General features: G+C 35.4%; 2 protein-coding genes across 14 annotated transcripts in view; one reads left to right on the top strand and one right to left on the bottom strand.

Annotated features, from left to right (window-relative positions):
• The window catches only part of LOC105463701 (mediator complex subunit 12L), a 338,063-nt gene that overhangs the window by 69,670 nt on the left and 247,438 nt on the right, over window positions 1–20,955 (bottom strand). For all 12 annotated transcript variants that reach the window (XM_071091103.1, XM_024787306.2, XM_071091105.1 and 9 more), the window contains 5 exons: window positions 12,413–12,560; window positions 7,718–7,836; window positions 6,922–7,065; window positions 5,594–5,757; window positions 2,354–2,485 (listed from right to left, as the gene is read on the bottom strand). In XM_071091103.1, the coding sequence (XP_070947204.1) occupies window positions 2,354–2,485; window positions 5,594–5,757; window positions 6,922–7,065; window positions 7,718–7,836; window positions 12,413–12,560 (707 nt within the window). The remainder of the gene's footprint in view (window positions 1–2,353; window positions 2,486–5,593; window positions 5,758–6,921; window positions 7,066–7,717; window positions 7,837–12,412; window positions 12,561–20,955) is intronic.
• LOC105463695 (purinergic receptor P2Y12) overlaps window positions 1–20,955 on the top strand; it is a 46,064-nt gene that overhangs the window by 20,979 nt on the left and 4,130 nt on the right. The window contains exon 2 of one of the 2 annotated variants that reach the window (XM_011710913.3): window positions 18,196–18,274. The exons of the other annotated variant lie outside the window; for it this stretch is intronic. The gene's annotated coding sequence lies outside the window, so the exon portion shown is untranslated. The remainder of the gene's footprint in view (window positions 1–18,195; window positions 18,275–20,955) is intronic. 2 annotated transcript variants of the gene reach the window in all.

The following is a 20,955-nucleotide window of genomic DNA, read 5'->3' as shown; positions in this document are numbered from 1 at the left end:
GGCAGCAAATACAATCTTCTACATTCTCTTTCTGTGCAGACAACTTATATTTTTAAACATGTGTTGGCTGTCATTGAAGGATACAAGTTAGCAATTCAGAATCATGACACTTTCAGTTTCTTGAGGTTGATGTGAGAGTTAAAGCTCTTGATAGAAATAACCCAGCACAGTGCTTGGCACACAGCAGCAGCTCAATCAGTGGTAGAAGTGACCAATGTTGTATCTCCCCCAAATACTCCTCTCACGCAACTGTGTGAATGGTGTTTCAGAAAAAATATTCCTCTCATACAACTTTAGGAATCTTGTTTCAGATAAAATTATTAAAGTTGTTTTATCAGTACACTGATAGAAATATCTGTGTATCTAGCTTTTGTTTGCCCATTTTTCCTCATCTCAAACTACAAATAGGTCTCTGACTTCAAGATATCCCAAGAAAGTTGTATTTCTCTTTCATTTTTTAAATAGAGGAAACTTTAGACAGTGCCAATCACCGTGATGTGCCACTCTGCTGACCCCTAAGTAATTTCTCTATTCACTGCGTGCTGGTACCCTAAATCTCCACACCCAGCGCGTGTTACTTGCATTACTTCATTTAACCTATCTGCACCACACTGCAGGAGTATTAAGGGTCAAATAGGCTATTGGGGCTGTCTGAGGAAGTTCACTATTAAAAAAAAGGGCTGCTGTAAGAACTAAATCATGTAAGAGAAAGCTCTTTGAAAAATGTAAGCTGAAACAGAAAGCTCTATGTAAACTAAGAGAAGAATGTAAGTATTTTTTAAATTGTGACATAATTTCTGTGGAAAGATATTTCCTAAGACCCACTCAAATATTTCACAAAGGATTATTTTGAAGCCTAACCCATTTCATAACATATTTTCACACTTTATTAATACCATTAAAAATATGAATTGCTTTAGATAAAACTATCATTCAACAGATTTTTTTTCAGTGCCTACTAAGAGCTACATACTCTTCTAGGCACTGGGATACAGCAGTGAAAAAAATAGAAAAAGCTTCTGCTGTCATGAAGCATACATTCTAAGGAGGAGCCGGGCCACAAATAAATACAGAATCTATGGGGGGGTAGCAAGTGCTGAGGTTCAGAATGATGACATGGGGGTGCTATTTAAAATGGTGTGCTCAGGGAGGCAGTCATGAGTGAAGTGTGGTAGTGAAGCACACTAGTAACTGAGGACAAGTATCACAAGCAATGTAAGATAAAGTGCAAAAGCCCTTCCATGGGTCGTTCTTGTTTGATCAGTAAAAAGGTTTGATTGGTAAAAAGGTCTGTGTGGCCAGAATAAACAGAGGGAAAGGGGTGGAAGAGAAGATGGGACCCTGAAGATCCTGAAGGCTATGTAGGGACGATGAATTTTATTCTGAGTGAGTGAAAAGTCATTGAAAGCCTGTGAATCATTCGTGTATTAAAAGGATCACTTTAGTGGGTATGTTGAGAATGTGTTTTAGAGTTAAGGGTGCAAGCAAGGAAACCAGTTAGAAGAGCTCTGCAACGGTCGCAGCAAGAGGTATCCATGGCAGTAAAGCTGAACCTGAATCAAATACAATCTGTAATAGAAACCAGGTTTCCTACTTTTAATGCACATTGATTTAATGTTATTCAGTGAGGGTACTGGTCATTTTTTAAAAACTCATTAACACATGAAAAAGTTATCTGCTAAACAGCAAATTGTTTTTGTAAAAAAGAGGAAAAGTAAACACAGTATGAAAAGGTTCTAGAAAATTGAATGGGGCTATAGAACCTTCTATGAGTGACTGGAAATAAAAAATGAAACACTGTAATGCCCAAAGGATATTAAAGCTAATCCAAGTAATGCAAAAAGTCAGCTCAGAAAAGGTGGATATCAAAAGCAAGAGAGATACAAATAAAGCAAAATATAAAGAGCTGCCTCACTGATCTATTAGATTTATAACCCAAACTGAATTTTAAACCTAAAATGGAAAGATACATCAAATAATCATTACTTCAGTAGGACTTACCTAAAATTCATTGTCTGTACAACATATAGAGAATGTAAAATCTTAAGAAATACCTTATTCATTGAAGAAATACAATCAAAGTTAGAGAGTTTATGACCTAACATCATTTCAATAATCGGAAAAAAAAAAAAAAAAAAAACCTATGATCACACATTTATATAATAGTCTATCGTGTATTGTCCCTGTGTATTTTAATACTCAGTTTCAACAAATCTTGAGTATATCAAAATTACTGCCTAATAGATACAATTGCAATTAGCTTTCATTATTCAAAAGGATGACAATATTGCCAGGGTCACTAACAAACATAGGCATGATCCTATTTCTGTCTTTTTGAGTCTCTTCTACTCACCTGAAGAGGTCTCCAAATTTACTTCTGAGGTGGCTACATGACACATAGAGATCATAGAGGTAGGCTAAGATGCATCTTTCAGGGGAAGAACATTCTGAGGGGTTTACAACATGCTTGACCACACCACACAACCTGAGGAGAAAAATATACGAAGAAATGAGACACATATTTGCTACTATATGGGTTATCATCTGACTCTTTTAGAGGGAAAATATGTATTACTTAGGTAAGAAAAAAGATATCGGATTGTTGAAACTAATAAGTAGAATAGTAAATAACTCAGTACAATATAATTTTTCTATTATGACACTAAAATAGTAGATATAAAAAAAATTTTCAGAAATGTCACTGATGACAAGAAACAAAAGCAATGAAAGAAATTCCTTCATAAAGAAGGTACATATGGAGGAATCCACCAATTAAGTTGCTGTGACTGAGACACAAAAGGAAAACTGTTGTAGAGAGCCCCCGCCTCCTCAGTAAAACGATTCACAAATGCAGTCAGTGTGCAAAGATTCCCAAGTGTTCTCCTTTGTAAAGGAGCAATTCTTCAAAGCAGTCAATCTGGGAAACCCATTTTCAAGTGCACAAGCAGTTCTTGGTTTGGAGTCACATTCCCTTTATGCATGTATACATTCCCCTATGTATATAAACTAGAAAGAAAGTTATTTTAGTTTATCTTATATAAGAAGATAAAGCCTCTTCTGTTTTGTTATATTCTCTACAACTCCTGTAGTTATAGGCCTCTTTGTCCATAGTCCATATAACACAGAAGCTGTACAACCACAGATGTAAACACTCATGGTCCATTCACCTATCTGTGCATCTGATTCCATCACTGTCTTGTATTTTGTTACAGGGCTCAGGCATTATATTACACTAATGGAGTCACAGATGACAGATTATTAAAGATGAAAAAAGCTTTAGAAACTATCTGATTCACCATCCTTATTGTATAAAGAAGGCTCGGAGAGGCAGAAAGGTGGGGTGACTTGCTCAAAGGCAAAGAGCTAGTTCTAGCAGAAGCAAGACGACAGCTTAGGTTTCCAGACTCCCAGATCAAACCCCTCTCTACCATTCAGGGGAAAGGGCAAAGTGGAGAGAGCATAGGATGTCTAGGCCAAGAAGGACAATGGAATCACAGGTACCATAGGAGGAATCAAGGAGACTTCTTGAGGAAATGGCAATGTAGTATCCCAAACCTTGTGAATTGACATCAACAGATGGGATTACCTGGCAGCAGGGAAAAGCTGCCAATTAGAACAAAAGTGTCACACAATTAAGAAGAAAAGCAATGATTCAACCTGTTAATTATACAAACAAGCAAACCCAAAACTATGCAGCCATAAAAAAGAACAAAATCATGCTCTTTGCAGCAACATAGATGCAGCTGCAGGCCATTATCCTAAGCAAACTAATGCAGAAACAGAAAGCCAAGCACATATTCTCACTGTAAGCGGTAGCTAAACATGAGGTACACGTGGACATAAGGATGAGAACAACAGACACTGGGGATTACTGAAGTGGGGAGACAGAGAGAGGGGGAAAGGTCTGCAAAACTACCTACTGAGTACTATGCTCACTTCCTGATGGTTTCAATCATACCCCAAAACCTCAGCACCATGCAATATACCTTTGTAATAAACCTGTGCTTGTACCTTCTTATTCTAAAATAAAAGTTACACAAAATCCTGTTACTATCTATAAAGCAAAGAATTATTTTGTGACTAAAGTCAATAAACATTTATTGAGAGTCTGTTAGGTTTAGGTATCCATCATATAGTAGTGAGTGTTTCCTCAACTTCTTTGACTTGCCAGCAATAAGAAAAACATTTCACATCGTGATCCAGTGTACTCATTCACATGAGTACAAAGAAGTGAAATAATAGTCTTAAGAATAATACTTATTCTTACTAATATAAGGTAAAAAATAACAAAGTTGATGTCAAATATGATTTCATGAATATTTAATAGGATAAAAATTTTCAATGCCAAACTAAATGATACTGAAATCAATTTCAAAATAACAACATAAAAACAAGAACAAAAAGACTTGTCACAACCCATTCAATTCATTTCATGACCAACTAATGGGTTTCAATTCACTATTTTAAAAGTAGAACATAGATTAAACAGCATGAATAAGCTTCCAGTTTGAAAGATTTTTATTAAAATCTGTGCGATTTATTAGCTATGTGATATATCACTTCACCAAACACTTAACAGGCCTGAATCTCAATTTCTTGGGCTGTAAAGTAATACTAAATTCAAATTTTATACAGCAGTTGAGATATTAAATAATTCTCTATTTCCTTAATTCTAATATGTAAATGTTCTTATATTCTAAAGTTTTCAGGATGTTTCAGATTTCATTTCATAACACGTAATTAATACAAATAAAGGTAGCATTTCCTCTTCCTCAGAAGAGCTACTGTTAAACTTATATCATTCTAGAATAGCATATAAATTGATTACATGTGCTGGATTAAAACAATAAAAGGTACTATAAAACCAAAGAATCCCATGATTCTTTTGAGCTCAGAGGGGAAAACTGAAGAGAAAGAAATAACAGGTTGCCTTTCTGTGTTTAAATAAAAAGCCCTGGAGAAAGGAGTGGAGAGTGGATAAAAAGCAGCTTATGTAGGTCTTTGAGAGCTCATTACACTAATTTGGTGTTCTTAGCCTCAGTCTTTAATGGGGGTGGTATTAGCTATTTCCATAGTCCAACTTCACTAGTAGAGTAAGCCCCAGCCTACAGCCAAGAATGAAGTCATTTGTTCTAGGTTAATTCTCATCAAAAGATATCTTTAATCAAAGAAATGAAATTGAAGAACCAAATTTCTAAGATGATAATGTATGCAAAATTTATCTGATGTTGAGTCTGTAAACATAAACTGAAATTACATGAATAAAAATGTTCCAGCATTCACTATTCATAATATGGCAGGATGCTGGCTAACATTAACCATAGAGTGCTATAAATGACTGGCTTTGTACTCTTAGAAACCAGGGAGAGGAAAGAAAGGCAAGGAAGAAGGGAGGAAGGAATCACACATTATTAGGAAGAACATACTTGACATGCTTAGATCTTTTTGATTAATGTTTTCTGGCAAGATTGTTCTTTATGTTTTAATTAAAACAGGTATCAGTACTATTTTTCTTTTAAAACTACTATAATATTTCATCACTAGTTATACATTCCAAGATTGGAAAAACAACAATGACATGCTGTATACCAACCCTTCAAACACCTGGGCTGTCTGATCAGGATTCAAGATCAGACAACTGTGATAGCGCCTGAGAACAGCCACGATGCAGACACACAGTCCTGTTGTATAACTTCCTGCCAGGCTGGAGGATTTTAGGAGCAGTTCAGCTTCCACAACACTCAGTTCATTTAGTAACTATAACAGGAGAAAAGACTGAATAAAAATGTAGGTGCCAAAACAAATGGAGAAAACAGTTATTTTTACAAACCATAGATATACTGACTCATTCCACTACAAATACATTCCCTGAATTTAACCTTTTTAAAATTTTTAATCCTTTTCCAATTCAGAGAGTTGTTCTTCTGTCTAGACATCAGGGTGTATACAATCAGGAAGTAGCCAGTGCTGAAATACGGTACTGAAACTTTATGGCAGTGCAAGGTTCTGAACTGTATAATTTTAGAAAACCCCACCCCTCACTTGTCTCCCCTTTCTCTTTTTAATAAAATGAAAGTTATTTGGCTTTTCTTTTTGTTAACAAACTTAATATCTCCTATAAAATAAACAAAGGAAACCAAGTCTTATTTGTTTGCTAATAACAGAAGTAAATAATGAACTCAAATGTGTATAAGAAATAACAGTAGGGCAAATCCAATTATGTTTGTTTGGGCTCTTAATCTAAAACATGCTCTATTATAAGGAGCAAATAAACTTTCATCTTTCCTTAAACAAAATAACAAAGACCAAAAGAAAACAAACAAACAAACAAACAAAAAACAGAAGCAGCACTCAACACTCGCACATTTTTAAATGGCATATATTTTGGCACCAGTTATAATTATTTAATTGAAAACTATGAACATGACTATAAATAAAATGTTAGTTTAAGACTGTTAATTCACCATGTCTAAATTATTCAAAAAATGTACTATGTCCATAAAATAATGTTAATGCAGAGCAACTGGTTCATTTGATTTTTATTTTTTTAATTTTATTTATTTCTTTTGAGACAGGGCCTTGCTCTGTCCCACAGGCTTGAGTGCAGTTGTATGATCATGGCTCTTTGTGTCCTTGATCTCCTGGGCTTAAGTGAGTCTCCTGCCCTCAGCTTCCCAAGTAGCTGGGACTACAGGCATGCAATCAGCTCCTTTTTAAATTTTTTGTGGAGATGCGGTCTCACTAAGTTGCCCGGGCTGGTTTAAAACTACTAGATTCAACCAATCCTCCTACCTCGGCCTCGCAAAGTGCTGGAATTACAAACACAAGCCACTGTGCCCAGCTAATTGGCTCACTTTAAACTGCACAATGCCTGGTGGATTTGCTTTGCTAAAAGTGAGAGAAACATGGTCTCTTTGACACCTGTATTGCGAAGTCAATTAGTCCATTGATGTTCAGTGCTGGCTCCATGAGATCAAAGATGAGCTGAATGTGGTGAGCCAAAGGGAGATGATAGGATGTTCCCGATGCAAAGCTTGTGATTTGTTCTAGCACATTGTTAGAAATCTGTGCAAACATAAGCAAAAATATTGTAAGACCAATATTCCAAATAATCTTTTACTAAGACAAATCATTTTTACTTTTTAAGACAGTTGAATTTACATATGATTCTACTTTGATGAAAGTCAAAACATATTTCTATAGAAACTATAAAACTATGTACAAATAAAACAATTTTTTCATTAACTATAATTTTAAAAGATACAAAAAGTTGTCATTCAGACCTAAATCTTACGTATTCTAATGGTAGAACTACATTAATTTTAGACACATCCATTTGAATATCAAAGGATTTGTAAAGCAAAACAGATGTGTTTTCTTCTCAATTTCATAGTATTTTATTTCAATCATCAACAGATTTCTCATCAATTGCAATATAGCACCAAACTCTAATAACCTATTTCATTAGCTATTACTTTATATGTCACTGATTATTATCTTAAGGACAAAATAAATGTACATAATAAAAATTAATCCTTCTGAGGAAGGCAACCTGAAGGAAGGAAGAAGAACTACTCAATAGTCTGAGATACTTCCAAGTATGTTTATAAAATATATGTATAAAACCATTAAGGCTGAGAAAATACACTGCATGAAAAAAAATTTTAAGGAAATTATAATACTGCAAATGCACAATAAAACAGCTTTAAATGGCTACCTGAGATGTCACTTGATGTTGATCAAAATATGAAAGAAGCTGGAGTTTAGTGAACACAGTTTCCAGTGTTGGAAATGTCTCTTGCTTGTTCTTCCTGGCTTTTTGTCCTTCATCCCCAACTACATAAACATAAAGCAGATCCATTATTTTCCATTTAATAGAAACTCTTGACATTTTTAATGGATTTTTTTTTAAGTACAGCATACATACAGAAAAGTGCACAAATTATATGAATTTCTGTAAAATAAATACACTCACACAATAAGACTTGAATACAAAGTAACAGAATGGAATATCAGAAACTCTCTCAGGCCTCTCTAGGCACCTCTCCCTCCCTAGGAGATCAAAATCCTGATATCTAACAACTTAGATCGCTACTACCTACTCTGGAACTTTACATAAAGGAAATCGTATAGTATATGCTTTCCACATCTGGCATCTTGCAATCAACAGTATGCTTTTAAGATTGATTCATATTGCTGAGGTAATTTTAATTTGTTCTAAAAACTAATAATTCTCACTTACTTATAGTATTCCAATGTGTGACTGTACCACCATTTACTTAACCATTCTAGTGAGTAGTTTCCAGATTTCAGCCATCATAAAAAGTGTCTTTATGAACATTTCTCACTAAACAACTTTTAAACTACAATTATATCAACAATGAGGGTGGGGAGATCTCCTGGGCTCACTTTGACTTAATCAAACACCTGCTTGGCATCTTCTTTGGAGACTCACCTTGTTACTTTTCTGAAGCGTTTAAAATATTTTTTTAAAAAGAAATTACATGATTCCTTTTTTAATGGCAGCAAAAAATTAAATCACTCCACGTTAATGAAGAAGTGCCACATTTATCAAATTAGCATAAAGAGGTTTGAAGAAAATTCCAATAAAAAAATAAAAATTGCTTATTATAGGGGTACTCTTAACAGTTCTAAGAATAAGATTCAAAAATAAATTCAATTCTGTTTTTAAATACTTTAATATTTTGTATTTACAAAGACAAGTCTAAAAACAAAAAGGAAAAGTTGGATATATGATTGATAATGTCATTTCTAGCACTGTGATTCTAAGCAGTTAAAGGCTACCAAGACAAGAGTTCTACTCCTCACACTGTCCTCTTCTTTAGAAAAGTTTAATTTCAGAGAACAAATGTCACTTTACAGATTTCTCTATTAAAGACACAAGAAATGAACAAGATTTCACTGAGCTCAAAAATATTTTGCTAATGGCAAATGTAATGGTCTTAAACGATAACATTAAAATAAAAGACTTCTCTTTCAACAATGAGGAATTAGTGGTTAGAGTCAAAAACAAAATAAAACAAAACACCACAAGGCTGGTTCTTTTCTAATTCCCTAAACAAAGAAACCTTGATGCCAGAGTACATCAGAATTTAAAGGTGCAGGGGTAACATAAGTTACAAGCTTGTGCCACTTTGGCCAGTAACACCAAATATAATGCAAAGATTAGGAACTACCAAATTCATTAAACCTGATTATTTTTTCAACATCTACTCTCAAAAGTACAAATTATATATGAAATTTTGCCTTCACTGTAGCTGCTCACATGTCATGAGCATGTTTAGAATATCCAAGTTTTGAATTTTTCATTTACTAACATCTTTGATCCAAGGCTGAAGAGCTAACATCAACAGCCTTGTGTACAAAATGCCTTAAAAGTGAAATTAATGTATTGATTCAGTTCTTCCTAGGACAAAACAAATAAACAATAACAACAGACTTAAAGAAATAGATCCTACTAAAAACTCCTAAGTGCACCTTTTTATTTGTTTGTGCTAATAGATTCCATTTATCTACATATCACTAACTTCTTAAAACCTTATCTAAAAGAATGTAATTGGTTCTTAGCAATTTATACTCAACAGCAAAATTTAAGAAATCAGTGGTGGTTCTCAATGAAATACCTTATTTTAATGATATTTACATGAGTAACAATATAGTCAATATATATTTTTCCTCATCTTTCTTATGTTAATTTGCTTTTATAACATATTATTGCTCTTTTGTTGCTTAATTTTGATTTTCCTTTTTAAAAATCTTTAAATCCTGGAACTTTAGCCTTTTAAAGGTTGTCATAGTAAACTTCACTAATATTTTCAAAAGATACACCATTGACAACCAAAAACGGTCAATGCAAATGAAAAATGAAGTTTGATCATTCAACTGGAAATATTATTTGAACTTTATATTATAAATTCACCTAGGCAAGACCTGGCTGATCTGACAACACTCCTAATGAGTTGGTTCCTCAAAATGTTATTTTCATGTGTTCCCAGAAATCAAATACATGCTAACACAAGGTCTGTTTTCCTTACCAGTACTCATGTTGCTGAAAAAAGTGGGCATCTTTCCATTAATCTGAAGTATAGTTAGCTAATTTCTGGTGTATACACTAAATTTTAACTAGTGACTTAAGATTATTTATAAGAAAGCAGCTCACTACATCCCAAATTAATAGCTTTCTGGTTAAGGAACTTTATCCAAAATGAAAGAAAGTAAAAAATCCCCTCCCAACGATGTGGTTCCACAGATGATGTTTCTATTTACTGACAAAGGTTGAGGATCCCTATTCTGAGAATCCAAAATGTGAAATTCTCCAAAATCTGAAACTTTTTGAGTGTAGACATAATGTCATAAGTGGAAAATTCCACACTTGATCTTATGTGACAGGTCACAGTCAAAATGCAGGCACACAACACAGTTTATTAAGCATCCCCAAGAGAAAAATAAAATTACTTTCAGGGTATGTGTATAAAGTATATATGAAACATAAATGAGTTTCATGTTTAGACTTGGGTCTCATCCCCAAGATTTCTCACTATATATGCAAATATTCAAAAATGTGAAAATATCCAAAATCCAAAACCCTTCTGGTCCCAAGCACTTCATATAAGGAATACTTGACCTGTTTCTCAAAAGGCAGCACAGAACAAAAATGTTTTTCACTTTGTGAGTTCATATGCTAGAATTGCCTATTTGAGGGATTGCTACAAAGACAGGACAAACTACAGTGTGGCATTAAAAAGCTGTGAAGGAAGTTAGTAGGCTCAACAGAAAAGGATACCTCATTGCTTCCTTCCCCTTCCCATACCCTTTAGCCATCTAAAAAGTTCCATAGGATCTGGAAAGACACTCTAAAAATAATTTAGATGAAATATGTATTACTGAATCTCCTGAAGGAAATACTGACAACCCCCCACCCCCATTTCCAAGTATACCAAAAGTAGTTTTAAATATTCTTTGCTAGCTAGTTTAAGGGCTTCTAAATTCAATCTTCTAAATGCAACTGTTTCCTCTTTTTTCTAAGACAGAGAAAACATCAAAACAACAGATAAACAGTTTTCTTAGACAGAGCACTTTCTTTTTTCAAGTTCAATAATGACATGCCAACAAGAAGGTTTCATTTCCCTTCCACAACTCTTGGTTGCTTCCTCAGAGAGCTGAGGTATTTCAAAGTCCTTAACTGGGAATGGAAGGGAGTTAGGGAAGGTGACGCGAATAACAGGAAGGAAAACTTTCCCACTGAGTTCTGAAGACTATCACCTCTGACATCAGATACCCAGAACGCCATATGCAGACTGAAACACGTTGCCCCTCATACCATGTTTCTGCATGTGCACCATGATTGACCGGGAAGAAAGAGAATCTATCTGCATTATTAAGATCTGTATTTTTCTCTGGTAAAGATCTAGGGTGGACAAATTCTGGCAATTTATCCTACTAAAGTCTGAGAGCTGGATCTCCTGTGAAGAGTCCATAAAAAAGTAGCATGTACTACAGAACAGTAGGGCTCCTAGAGGTGGTTTATACCATCTGTAGGAAGAATGTTGTTTACATAGGGTAAACACAAACTTTCTTTTTCCTTCTATGATTTAAGTATTAGAGAAATAAACACCAGTGGTGGTAGCAGGATACCTAACAATATACTTAAAATAATTTGATTGCCTAATGAAATCAACAAACCTTGAAAAGAATAATTAGGCAAACGTGAAGTGGATAATTACAAAATTCCAATTATGCAATGTGGTGATACAACATAAAGGCACAGCTTCACCGTAAAAACTATGTCAAAAGAATGGAGAAACAGCATTCCAACTAAAGAAGACATTATAGAGCAAAGATCAAATTTCCTTTCATTTGAAATCATTTGGAGATATAGGTAGTCATCACTACCTATTGGAGTTATTTTTCTGAATAATGTAAGAAAAGATGAGCAAATATGCTGTCATGATATTCAATTAATATGCACATGTGAGTGCCCCAGAACAGAAACTAACCACAAGCTTGGAAAATTACGGTAAAGAAACAGAGAAATGGATCTCTTCCAGACTAAGGGTTTTCAACTCATTCTTCAGTACTTCATTTATTACTACTATAGAAAATTTGAGAAGTATACCAAAAATCAGAATAAATTATTTACACCTACCTATGGAATACAATATTTTAATACAATATTTAACATTAATGCCTTGTATTAATATTTTAATACAAGGATTACTATAAATGGAAAGAAGGCTTTAAAATTTAAATGTGCTTGTTCACATTTCAATGTGACAGTCATTCAGGAGGGGAAACGCTCTGTTGACAGTGACGCAGAACACTTTGATAAGACTGTGCTCAGAGGGGAGGCAAAAGGCAACATAATGGGAGCAAATGCATTAAGGTTCTTTACCCCCTGTCTCTGTGGTGCTCTTCTTGTTTAGAATTTTCAGGATATCTTTGGTAATCTTCTTCAGCTGATGCCTTGCTTCATCACGCTCTTTGCCGACTCCATAGAGAAGGATTGTGCGCTGGTTACATTCATGACTTGAAGATTCATCCTGAAAAACAGAAAATGCATTCTGAAACTCTTGACTGCAGGGGTGGGGTTGCATTTCATATCCCTGAAATGCACTGACCACAGCACCTCCATACTGGCTTGCGGTGGTGGCATCCCACCCTCCCTTCAATTCACCTCAACCTCCACTGGCAACACCCTTGTTTTTCCAGTTTGGAACTTGCTAACATTATAAAAAAAAAAAAAACGTGTCAACTGACCTGAAGTCTTAATAGAAGCACTTGATGTGGGCGTACCCTACAGAGTAAGTTCTGGCTATTGAAAAACTTTTCATTGTTTAAAATTGAACATAGTTATTAATTTCACATCATGTAACATATTGTTTAGTCATATTTTTCCCTTAAGGAAAATGTTATATCTTCATAAGCTTGGTTTTATATATAGCAATAGTAAATATTTACATTAAGGGAAAAAAATCTTGCTAGGATCCTCAAACACCTTTATAAAAAATATTCCTGGACAGGGTGCAGTGGCTCATGTCTGTAATCCCAGTGCTTTTTGGGAGGCCAAGGTGGGAGGATCTCTTGACAGGAGTTCAAGACCAGCCTGGAAAAGAGCAAGACTTCATCTCTGCAAAACTATATATATTCCATTTATTTCCAACATGGCTATGTGAGATACACTTATATTTATTTCCAAATGACAAAACAATAAAGCATGTAGGGGTCATTAGGTGTGAGGCAAACAGCTGAAAATGCAAACATGTTCTGACATCACCACTCTTCCCTTCTGGACCACCTCTCCACCACCACCCCACAGACACAATGAATACAAGCACTATTTTTTTCCCACGTGGGAAAGAAATTTAGTCACAGCATAACGAAAGCATATGCACATCACTGAACACATTCCTCAGCCAAAGTTTCAGAGTCCAGGACGTGCCCTCTCTTGTGCCTGGCTCTGAATCTTTCTATAGCAATTTCTCTCTTGGATTTTATAATCTTCCATTTTCTTAGAAAATGCCCAAATCTAACCTTTGGTAAACCTCTTTTTCTTACTCTTTGTATATTTTTGCCCATGGCAAGCACTTCCCAACAGCATCCATCTTATCCTAAGGAGCTTATATGAGAAAAGAACTCCTCACAGAGAAAACAAACTGCACTGTGTTCCTAATTAGTAGTGGCAGCAACAAAGAACAAAAACCTTAGACCAGAAGTCCAGTGTTTGATCGGGAGAACTTCACGTGTGTACTCCGCACAAAGTAGCATATTGCTTCTGCAGCGTTAAATTAAGAACCTGTTTTTCTCTCTCCAATTCTGTTACGTGGCTCTCAGTCTTTGTGTCGGCCTGCCTTTCTCAGGGACACACTTGCCACTGCTTCCCATTGCACTGGTTCCTTTTGTATTATACATTACCAGAAATAGACATTTATATAGCCTGCCAATCTATCTTTCTATTCCCCACCCCCAAATGATTCTTAATGTTTCAGGTGTTCAAATTTGTCTCCAAAAAAAAAGAACATAGGAGCAAGTTTCTCTTAGAAGCTGGGTACCTCTCCCAAATTTAATATCCTGGGTACCTCTCCCAAATTTTCAAAAGATATCCCTAATCATAGGATACAACTGACATAAGCAGTGATCCCTAGAGCTGGCTGCGCATCTGAATGAGCTGAGCTGCTTGCTAATTTCCCACTTTCGTTGTTGCTACAGAGAATTACTGATATATTTCTGGGTGGGGTGGGGTCTGGTGGGTTGTGTACATATAAACCCTAGGAAGGAAACAGGACGGCACTAAGAAAATTATGAAAAATGAAGGCAGTGACAGTCACATGCTTCAGCAATTGTTTTCAGTTAAGGCATATATCAAATGGTCCTAATGTAAATGTCCATGTGAAGGGTGATGACTTTAGCACAGTTATTCAATAACTGTTTATAGAACATCTATTTAAGGCAAGATAAAATGCTAGGAGCCCTGAAAAAATACAAAGATAAATGATTCCTTCTTCAAGGAGCAGAGATTCAATGTCATCAAAGTAGTATTTACAGACCTAGGCGTCCAAAGATGGGTGGTGAAGGAAAGCATCCTGGAAAGAGCCACATGCTCCCACAATCGTACAGGATCACTATGGCCCCAAATTTACCAATAATAGCCCAAGCTTGGGGTAAGAGAGCTGTGACTGCATGCTGGTTGTGCCATTTGCTGAGTTCATGATCTATAATAATGAACCTTCCTAAACCTCCGATTCTTCCTCTGAAAAATGGGGTAACATCCCTTCCTTGTAAGGTTTTTGTCAGAAAACCTGAGATAAAGCATGTAAAATGCTTTGAAGCATACTGGATAGTGTTCACTACCGTTAATTCACATACTAGACTTCCACTCCTCCCCTGCACATCCCCCACACCCACACCAAACTGCATTACTCAACATTTCACCAAGACTCTAGGGCACTTCCTCCCTTTGCTTTTGTTCGTCCTTACACTCTCATAGCTGCAATTTCACTTGCTGAAATGCTATGTACAAATACAGTGTCAGTTCCCTCACTCTGTCACTCCAGTTTATTGAAAACCTCCCCACAGAAGGAGTAAGGAGGGGAAGTAGACTTCAGAGCATTTATTACAGTATAATTCACTTATTTCCTAGGTATTTGTTTAATGTCTATCTCCCTTATTAGTGTGTAAATTTTGTGGAAGACTCCACGTCTGTTTTGTTCATTTTTATAATCTCCTTAACAGGCAATGAGTTAGCATTTAATATTTGTTGAATACACTAAATACAGAATAAGCGGACTAATGAACAAATATATAGCCAAAGGAACAGTGCAGAGATGATGACAAGAACAAAAATTAGTTTTGTAGGAAACTTTACCTGATGATTAAGTGTTGAGAAAAATGAAGAGGAGATGTGAGAGACAAAGCTAGAGTAAAAAAGTTTGTAGGGTGAACTAAGTTTTAGTGGTGGGAATGAAGACTAAGAAGCAAAATGAAGAGGTATCTAAGAAGTTAGGAAACGATCAGGCTTTTGAACCCAAGGAGTAAATGTGCATCTCATTGGACTTCAAGATGTACCCACTAGTTAAAATCTATTTATAATGTATAATAATAAATAGTATTGCTTATATTACCAAATAATTATTATTAAATAATCTATATATAATGTATAAAAATACATTAATACATTATAACAGCAGGGAACTTCTGAATTTACATGTAAGTGCAAGGAATTTGAAGGGTAGGTAGAAATGTGTAAATGTCCAGTAACTGGTTTGATATGGGCCCTAACACAGAGGTGACAGCTCAGGAATAAGGGCAATATGTCAAGTCCTGGGAGGGATGCAAAACCTTCACATTATGTTTAGCTAAGAAGGGCTGAGAGAGCTGAGATGGTGAGGGGAGAAATAAGCCAGCAAATGGTGCACATGCACACTCTTTAATAAGATAATATAACTCGGGGTCACACAAGTCAGGGGAGGGGATACATAAGAAAGAGCACCACTGACGATGTCCAATGGGGTTAAGAAGTCACAATGGATGTGACCTCTTACTTGTTTACTGAAAAACTATGTGTGAACCTCAAAAGAGAAGTTTCTCTAAAGTGGCAGGGCACAAAGCTAGGAAACAAGGGGTTGAAGTGAGAGGTGGTGACGAAATGGTGAAGGTAGGGAAGTGACCCACATTTACCAGGAGTTGGGCATGAAGAACAGCAGCTTGAGAGGAAAGAGAGCGTTATGAAGATCATCAACAAACTCTTGTTTCAGACCTATCTTTCAAATAAACAAATTTCCATAGTAGAAATCGAGATTGGGGAACAGATAACTGATGATAAAGGATATAAGAGACAATGGCCTCTTAGCTGAATTAATATGGAAAGAAAGAAAGGAACATCTTTCTACCTGACCATCAGAAAAAAGGAAAATTAGTGAAAATAAAAAGACATTTTGAGGTGAAGATGACACTTAAGAAGCTCAAATCGTTCCTTGGCCTTGATATGCTCAGGGAGTTGGGTCAAGGAACAAAGTCGTGAGTTGAGAACGCGGGGATAAAATTGAAAAGCTAAAGCAGCAGGCAGTGAACTGGAAAACAATCACTGCTCAGTCTCTATATGGGGTGCAAAGACAGTATCCCTTTCTTAGCATTAATATTCTCAGGGAACTCATGATAGGTGTTACTATAGTAGTCTTCAAATAGGACAGGCAGAGGCATTTTAGAAGCTACTATTTTTCAAGAGCCTACAAGATTTGTTTACATCAGTTTTTTATACAAGTAGAAAATGCAGGCTGGCACGGTGGCTCACACCTGTAATCCTAGCACTTTGGGAAGCCCAGGCAGGAGGATCACCTGAGGTCAGGAGTTCGAGACCAGCCTGGTCAACATGGTAAAACTCCATCTCTACTAAAAATACAAAAACTAGCCAGGCGTAGTGGCAGGTGCCTGTAATTTTAGCTACTCGGGAAGCTGAGGCAGGAAAATAGCTTGAACCCGGGAGGCAGAGGTTGCAGTGAGCCAAGATGGTGCCATTGCACTCCAGCCTGGATGACAAGAGCAAAACTCCATCTCAAAAAAAAAAGAAAAAAGAAAGAAAACGTAGAAGCCTTCAAATAGCAATTTATAACAAATGAGAATAAAGTCAACCTAAGAAAATATACCAAATATTTTCAAAAGTATCAATGATTTCTGCTTTCAACTTGGTGTTTAAACACCCTCAAGTTGCACAGTTGTAAATAATATTAATAATCTGAGATAAGCACCCAAAACTTACTCACTTGTTTATTCCCTCAAGGATACAGTTGTTGGACAAGGAAAAGCATCAACTGGAGAGTCTATTACAGGAGATGTCAGGCTACCACTTTTACCCTAGTCCACCTGCTGCTATTGAATTGAATGTGTCATCTCCCCTATAAACTAAGTTCTAAAAACCTCATCCTTTAGATCAATTACTTTCTTTCTCCAGATATTATCTTACACTCACAGAGACTTAATAGACAAAGAAACTAGCAGCATGCATGCCCAAAACCCTGGCAGGCTTGTTGTACTACATTAATTAAAACATGTCTCTTGAGTCAAATGTCCTTAGAAAGAAGAAATGGAGTTAATGGAATTGAGGTCTGCTCTAATTCATCTTTATTTCTTTAAAATAACTGATTAGAAATTTTGCCAAAATGTGTGTGTGTTGACAAAGATGTGATAATGATGGTAAGATGATCAGAGCTGTGTATTCTCCTTTCACCTTATTCACATTTTCTGAGATTTCAACAATGATTCAATTATCATAGAATTTTAAAATTACTAATGTCCTTAAAGAAAAATGAAAAAGATCTCACTCAGAATAAGCTTTCTTTCTTCCAAACACTAATAAAAAACAGATGAAGTAGATGCAATTCCTTCTGATAAAACAAAATATGGCACTTCATACTTTCCAGTACTCCCTAATTTTGTACGCTGTACTTCAAATGCAAATCCAGTATATATCCGGAAGTCAACTGCACACAGCAACCTATCACATCTCTAAGAAAAGCAGTAAAAACAAGTCTTCAGAAACAATAAATGCATTTAGTTAAAATTTTTAGCTTATTAAATAACTCTTAAAAGATGCCTTAAAACACTATTTCTTTCAGCTGAATCTTTCAATATACCATACTATTTTGTTTGGAATAAAACAAGTTCATATAAATGTTTCATCAGGAATAAGCCTCGAGCCTGGGAGGAAGAATGGATGTGCACATGGATGAGGAAACTGTTACAGGAATGAAGATATTAAAAGGTTTTTTTTTTTTCTTTTATCATTAGTAACTATACACAAAGTGGAGTATATTTTCTGTAAATCAAGAAAATAGGAGGCTGATTTAACTAGATTTGTATATGAAATCTTTGTTCTACACAGCTTATAGTCCACAGTATGACTGATATTTATATATACTGGTCCTCTAATTACAAGCAAAACACTTAAGACTGGGATGTCAGATAACTAGGTCACAAGACAGCATTCTTTTTTGCAAAATATTTCAATGCCCAAGACTCGTTATTTTTGGAACCTGTTGATATCTAACCTAAATTTCTGTATTCCAATGAATAAAGCCAAGCTAGCAGACATGACTATGCACTGCTTTAAAACACACGCCCTCAAACAAAATATTCATCAATGTCAAAATGACCACATTTAGAACCAGAGACCACTAGAACTAAAACAGCCTAAGAGCTAATCAAATGTCATAATTATATTTCTATCCTCCTGCCCAGTTCCAAAAGACTACAGGTTTCAGAGTAATCCCATTTGAAGCAAACATTTTCAGACAAGCAGACTACCTTTAGTAGACTTGGTAAAATAAAAACCAATTAAGCTACTTAAAAGTAAAAACTCTGTTCATTTTTCTAACTCATCTCAATCATACAAAATAACCAAATCAACCAAAATTAGCTCTGTTCCCAACACTAACACAAATAACTACAAACTGTATGTGTTGATGTTATTTACTAACGAGATTAAAGTATATATAACTTGCTCTGCTTCTATTCATATGAATATGTACTTCTGTTACTGAGTTACTTTTCACTTAAAGATTTGTGTCACTTTCAGCATTAAGTGGTCTAACTGGCAGCCTTCCTCCAATGAAAAAATGTTATCAGAGGTGGTTCGTAAATAGGTATGTGGTTGTGAGTTAGAAATCAGAGGAAAGATAAAGTTAATTTAGATCAAGAACTGAAGCCCTTCTTTTAGCCCTCAAATCCCTACTGTTAGCCCTTCTAGAAGTTTAGAAATATAAGTTCTCAATAAAGTAGTATAAATAACCTAAATTAGTTTTCCTTTAATATGGCAGATTGATTTGTTAAAAATAATCATCATTTTCTTGTATAAGCCTTGTTTCATCTGACGGTCTTAGAAAAAGCATCAAAAACATCTTTCAGCACTTACAATTTGTTGTAAAGGCAAGTATGGTGCTTATTTTACTGAAAGACGTACAGCCATCCCATACATGAGATTCACCTCTCACTCCTGGGCCTCTTAGTGGGAGAGGAGTTGAGGAGAGGGCATGATAGGGAAGATTCTCAGGTACAGAAATTCACAAATACAGATTCTAGGACTAACTAGACAGCACAGGTCAGAATGGGGTCTCCATCTAACTTCACCGCTCTGCTCCTCAGTTCCCTTCATCCAGAGAATGAGGATGATAAGTGGACTTCAGAGAGTAGTTGAGATAATAAAGTGAGTTAATTCATGACAGTATAAGAAATTAAATATTGGCAACTATTATTTGAAGTACATACGGCATAAAAGCTCTTTTTAAAATTGTGGGTCTCTGACAAATAAGGAAGGTGGAGATTTGTTTACCACAGAAGTCATATTTAAAAATAACAATAAAACTCTTTCCGAGAGTTTAGTATCAAACTAATCCCTTTAAGACGACGAACATTTGGGGATTATTACATGCCTGAAATGACTGATATTAATAGCTTCAAGTTCTAAATGGCAACAAAATTCTTATATCCATTTAAATCAGTGGTCCTCACATTTGAGTGTACTGAGCATCAATGGAAGGCTCACTAAAATATAGATGCAGCGTGGGGCACCCCAGAGTTTCTGATTCACTCAGCTAGGTTGGTGCCCACAAATGTGCATTTCTAGCAAGTTCCCAAGTGATGCAGAGCTGCTCCTCTGCATTTTGAAAACCAATGAAGATATTTAACATGTAAAGACATAGACAAACACTCAAAATGCAGAAGAAATAACCAAAACATGTGTTCACAGCAAAGGCACCAACACAAATGATTTCCACTGATAACAGAAGGACATTGCAGTTTGAGATACCAGGGGTGCGTATTTCCACAAAGCAATATTTACATAAAGTTAAAGCAGCAAAACATTTTGCCCTTCAATCTCACCCCTAACATATTTTTTGCCCTTTTGGTTTCAAAGTTAAATAACTATAAATAATTGTGATACAAGGATGCCTTAATTTAATGTTATATTTTCCCAAAAACTCAAAGTTAGGTAAAGAAACAAACAAAAAAAAACTGTTTATATTTAAATTATATTCAAGAAAAGCACAAAGGACACTGTAAATAATAAGCCTGGCAATGGATACAATCACTTTTCTAATGTAATTTTGGAATCTGCTAATTTATAATAGAAGGAAGCTGTTTCACCTACAAAGGAGTTAATCAAACACAGGTTTAAAATAATGACATTATTAACCAAGGAAAAAACAAAGGGCCAGAGACTTAACATCTCTAACCAGCACGCATTTTGAGTTAACGTAATTACTTGTTAGAAGAAAATACATCACCCAGTGTTGTACACAATATATTTCAGATAAATTAACCACCCAAGAAAGCAAGCTTAAAATCTTCTCCAGGAAGCAGACTGCGAAGGTTTGATCTCAACTTGGATTTATCGTTTGCAGAGAAAATAACCATAACTCGAAGTTATAAACCATCAACTCTATA

This window comes from Macaca nemestrina, chromosome 2 (assembly GCF_043159975.1).
Source record: "Macaca nemestrina isolate mMacNem1 chromosome 2, mMacNem.hap1, whole genome shotgun sequence".
In the NCBI taxonomy this organism is placed as follows: Eukaryota; Metazoa; Chordata; class Mammalia; order Primates; family Cercopithecidae; genus Macaca; species Macaca nemestrina.
This window is presented reverse-complemented; position numbering and strand designations above follow the sequence as displayed.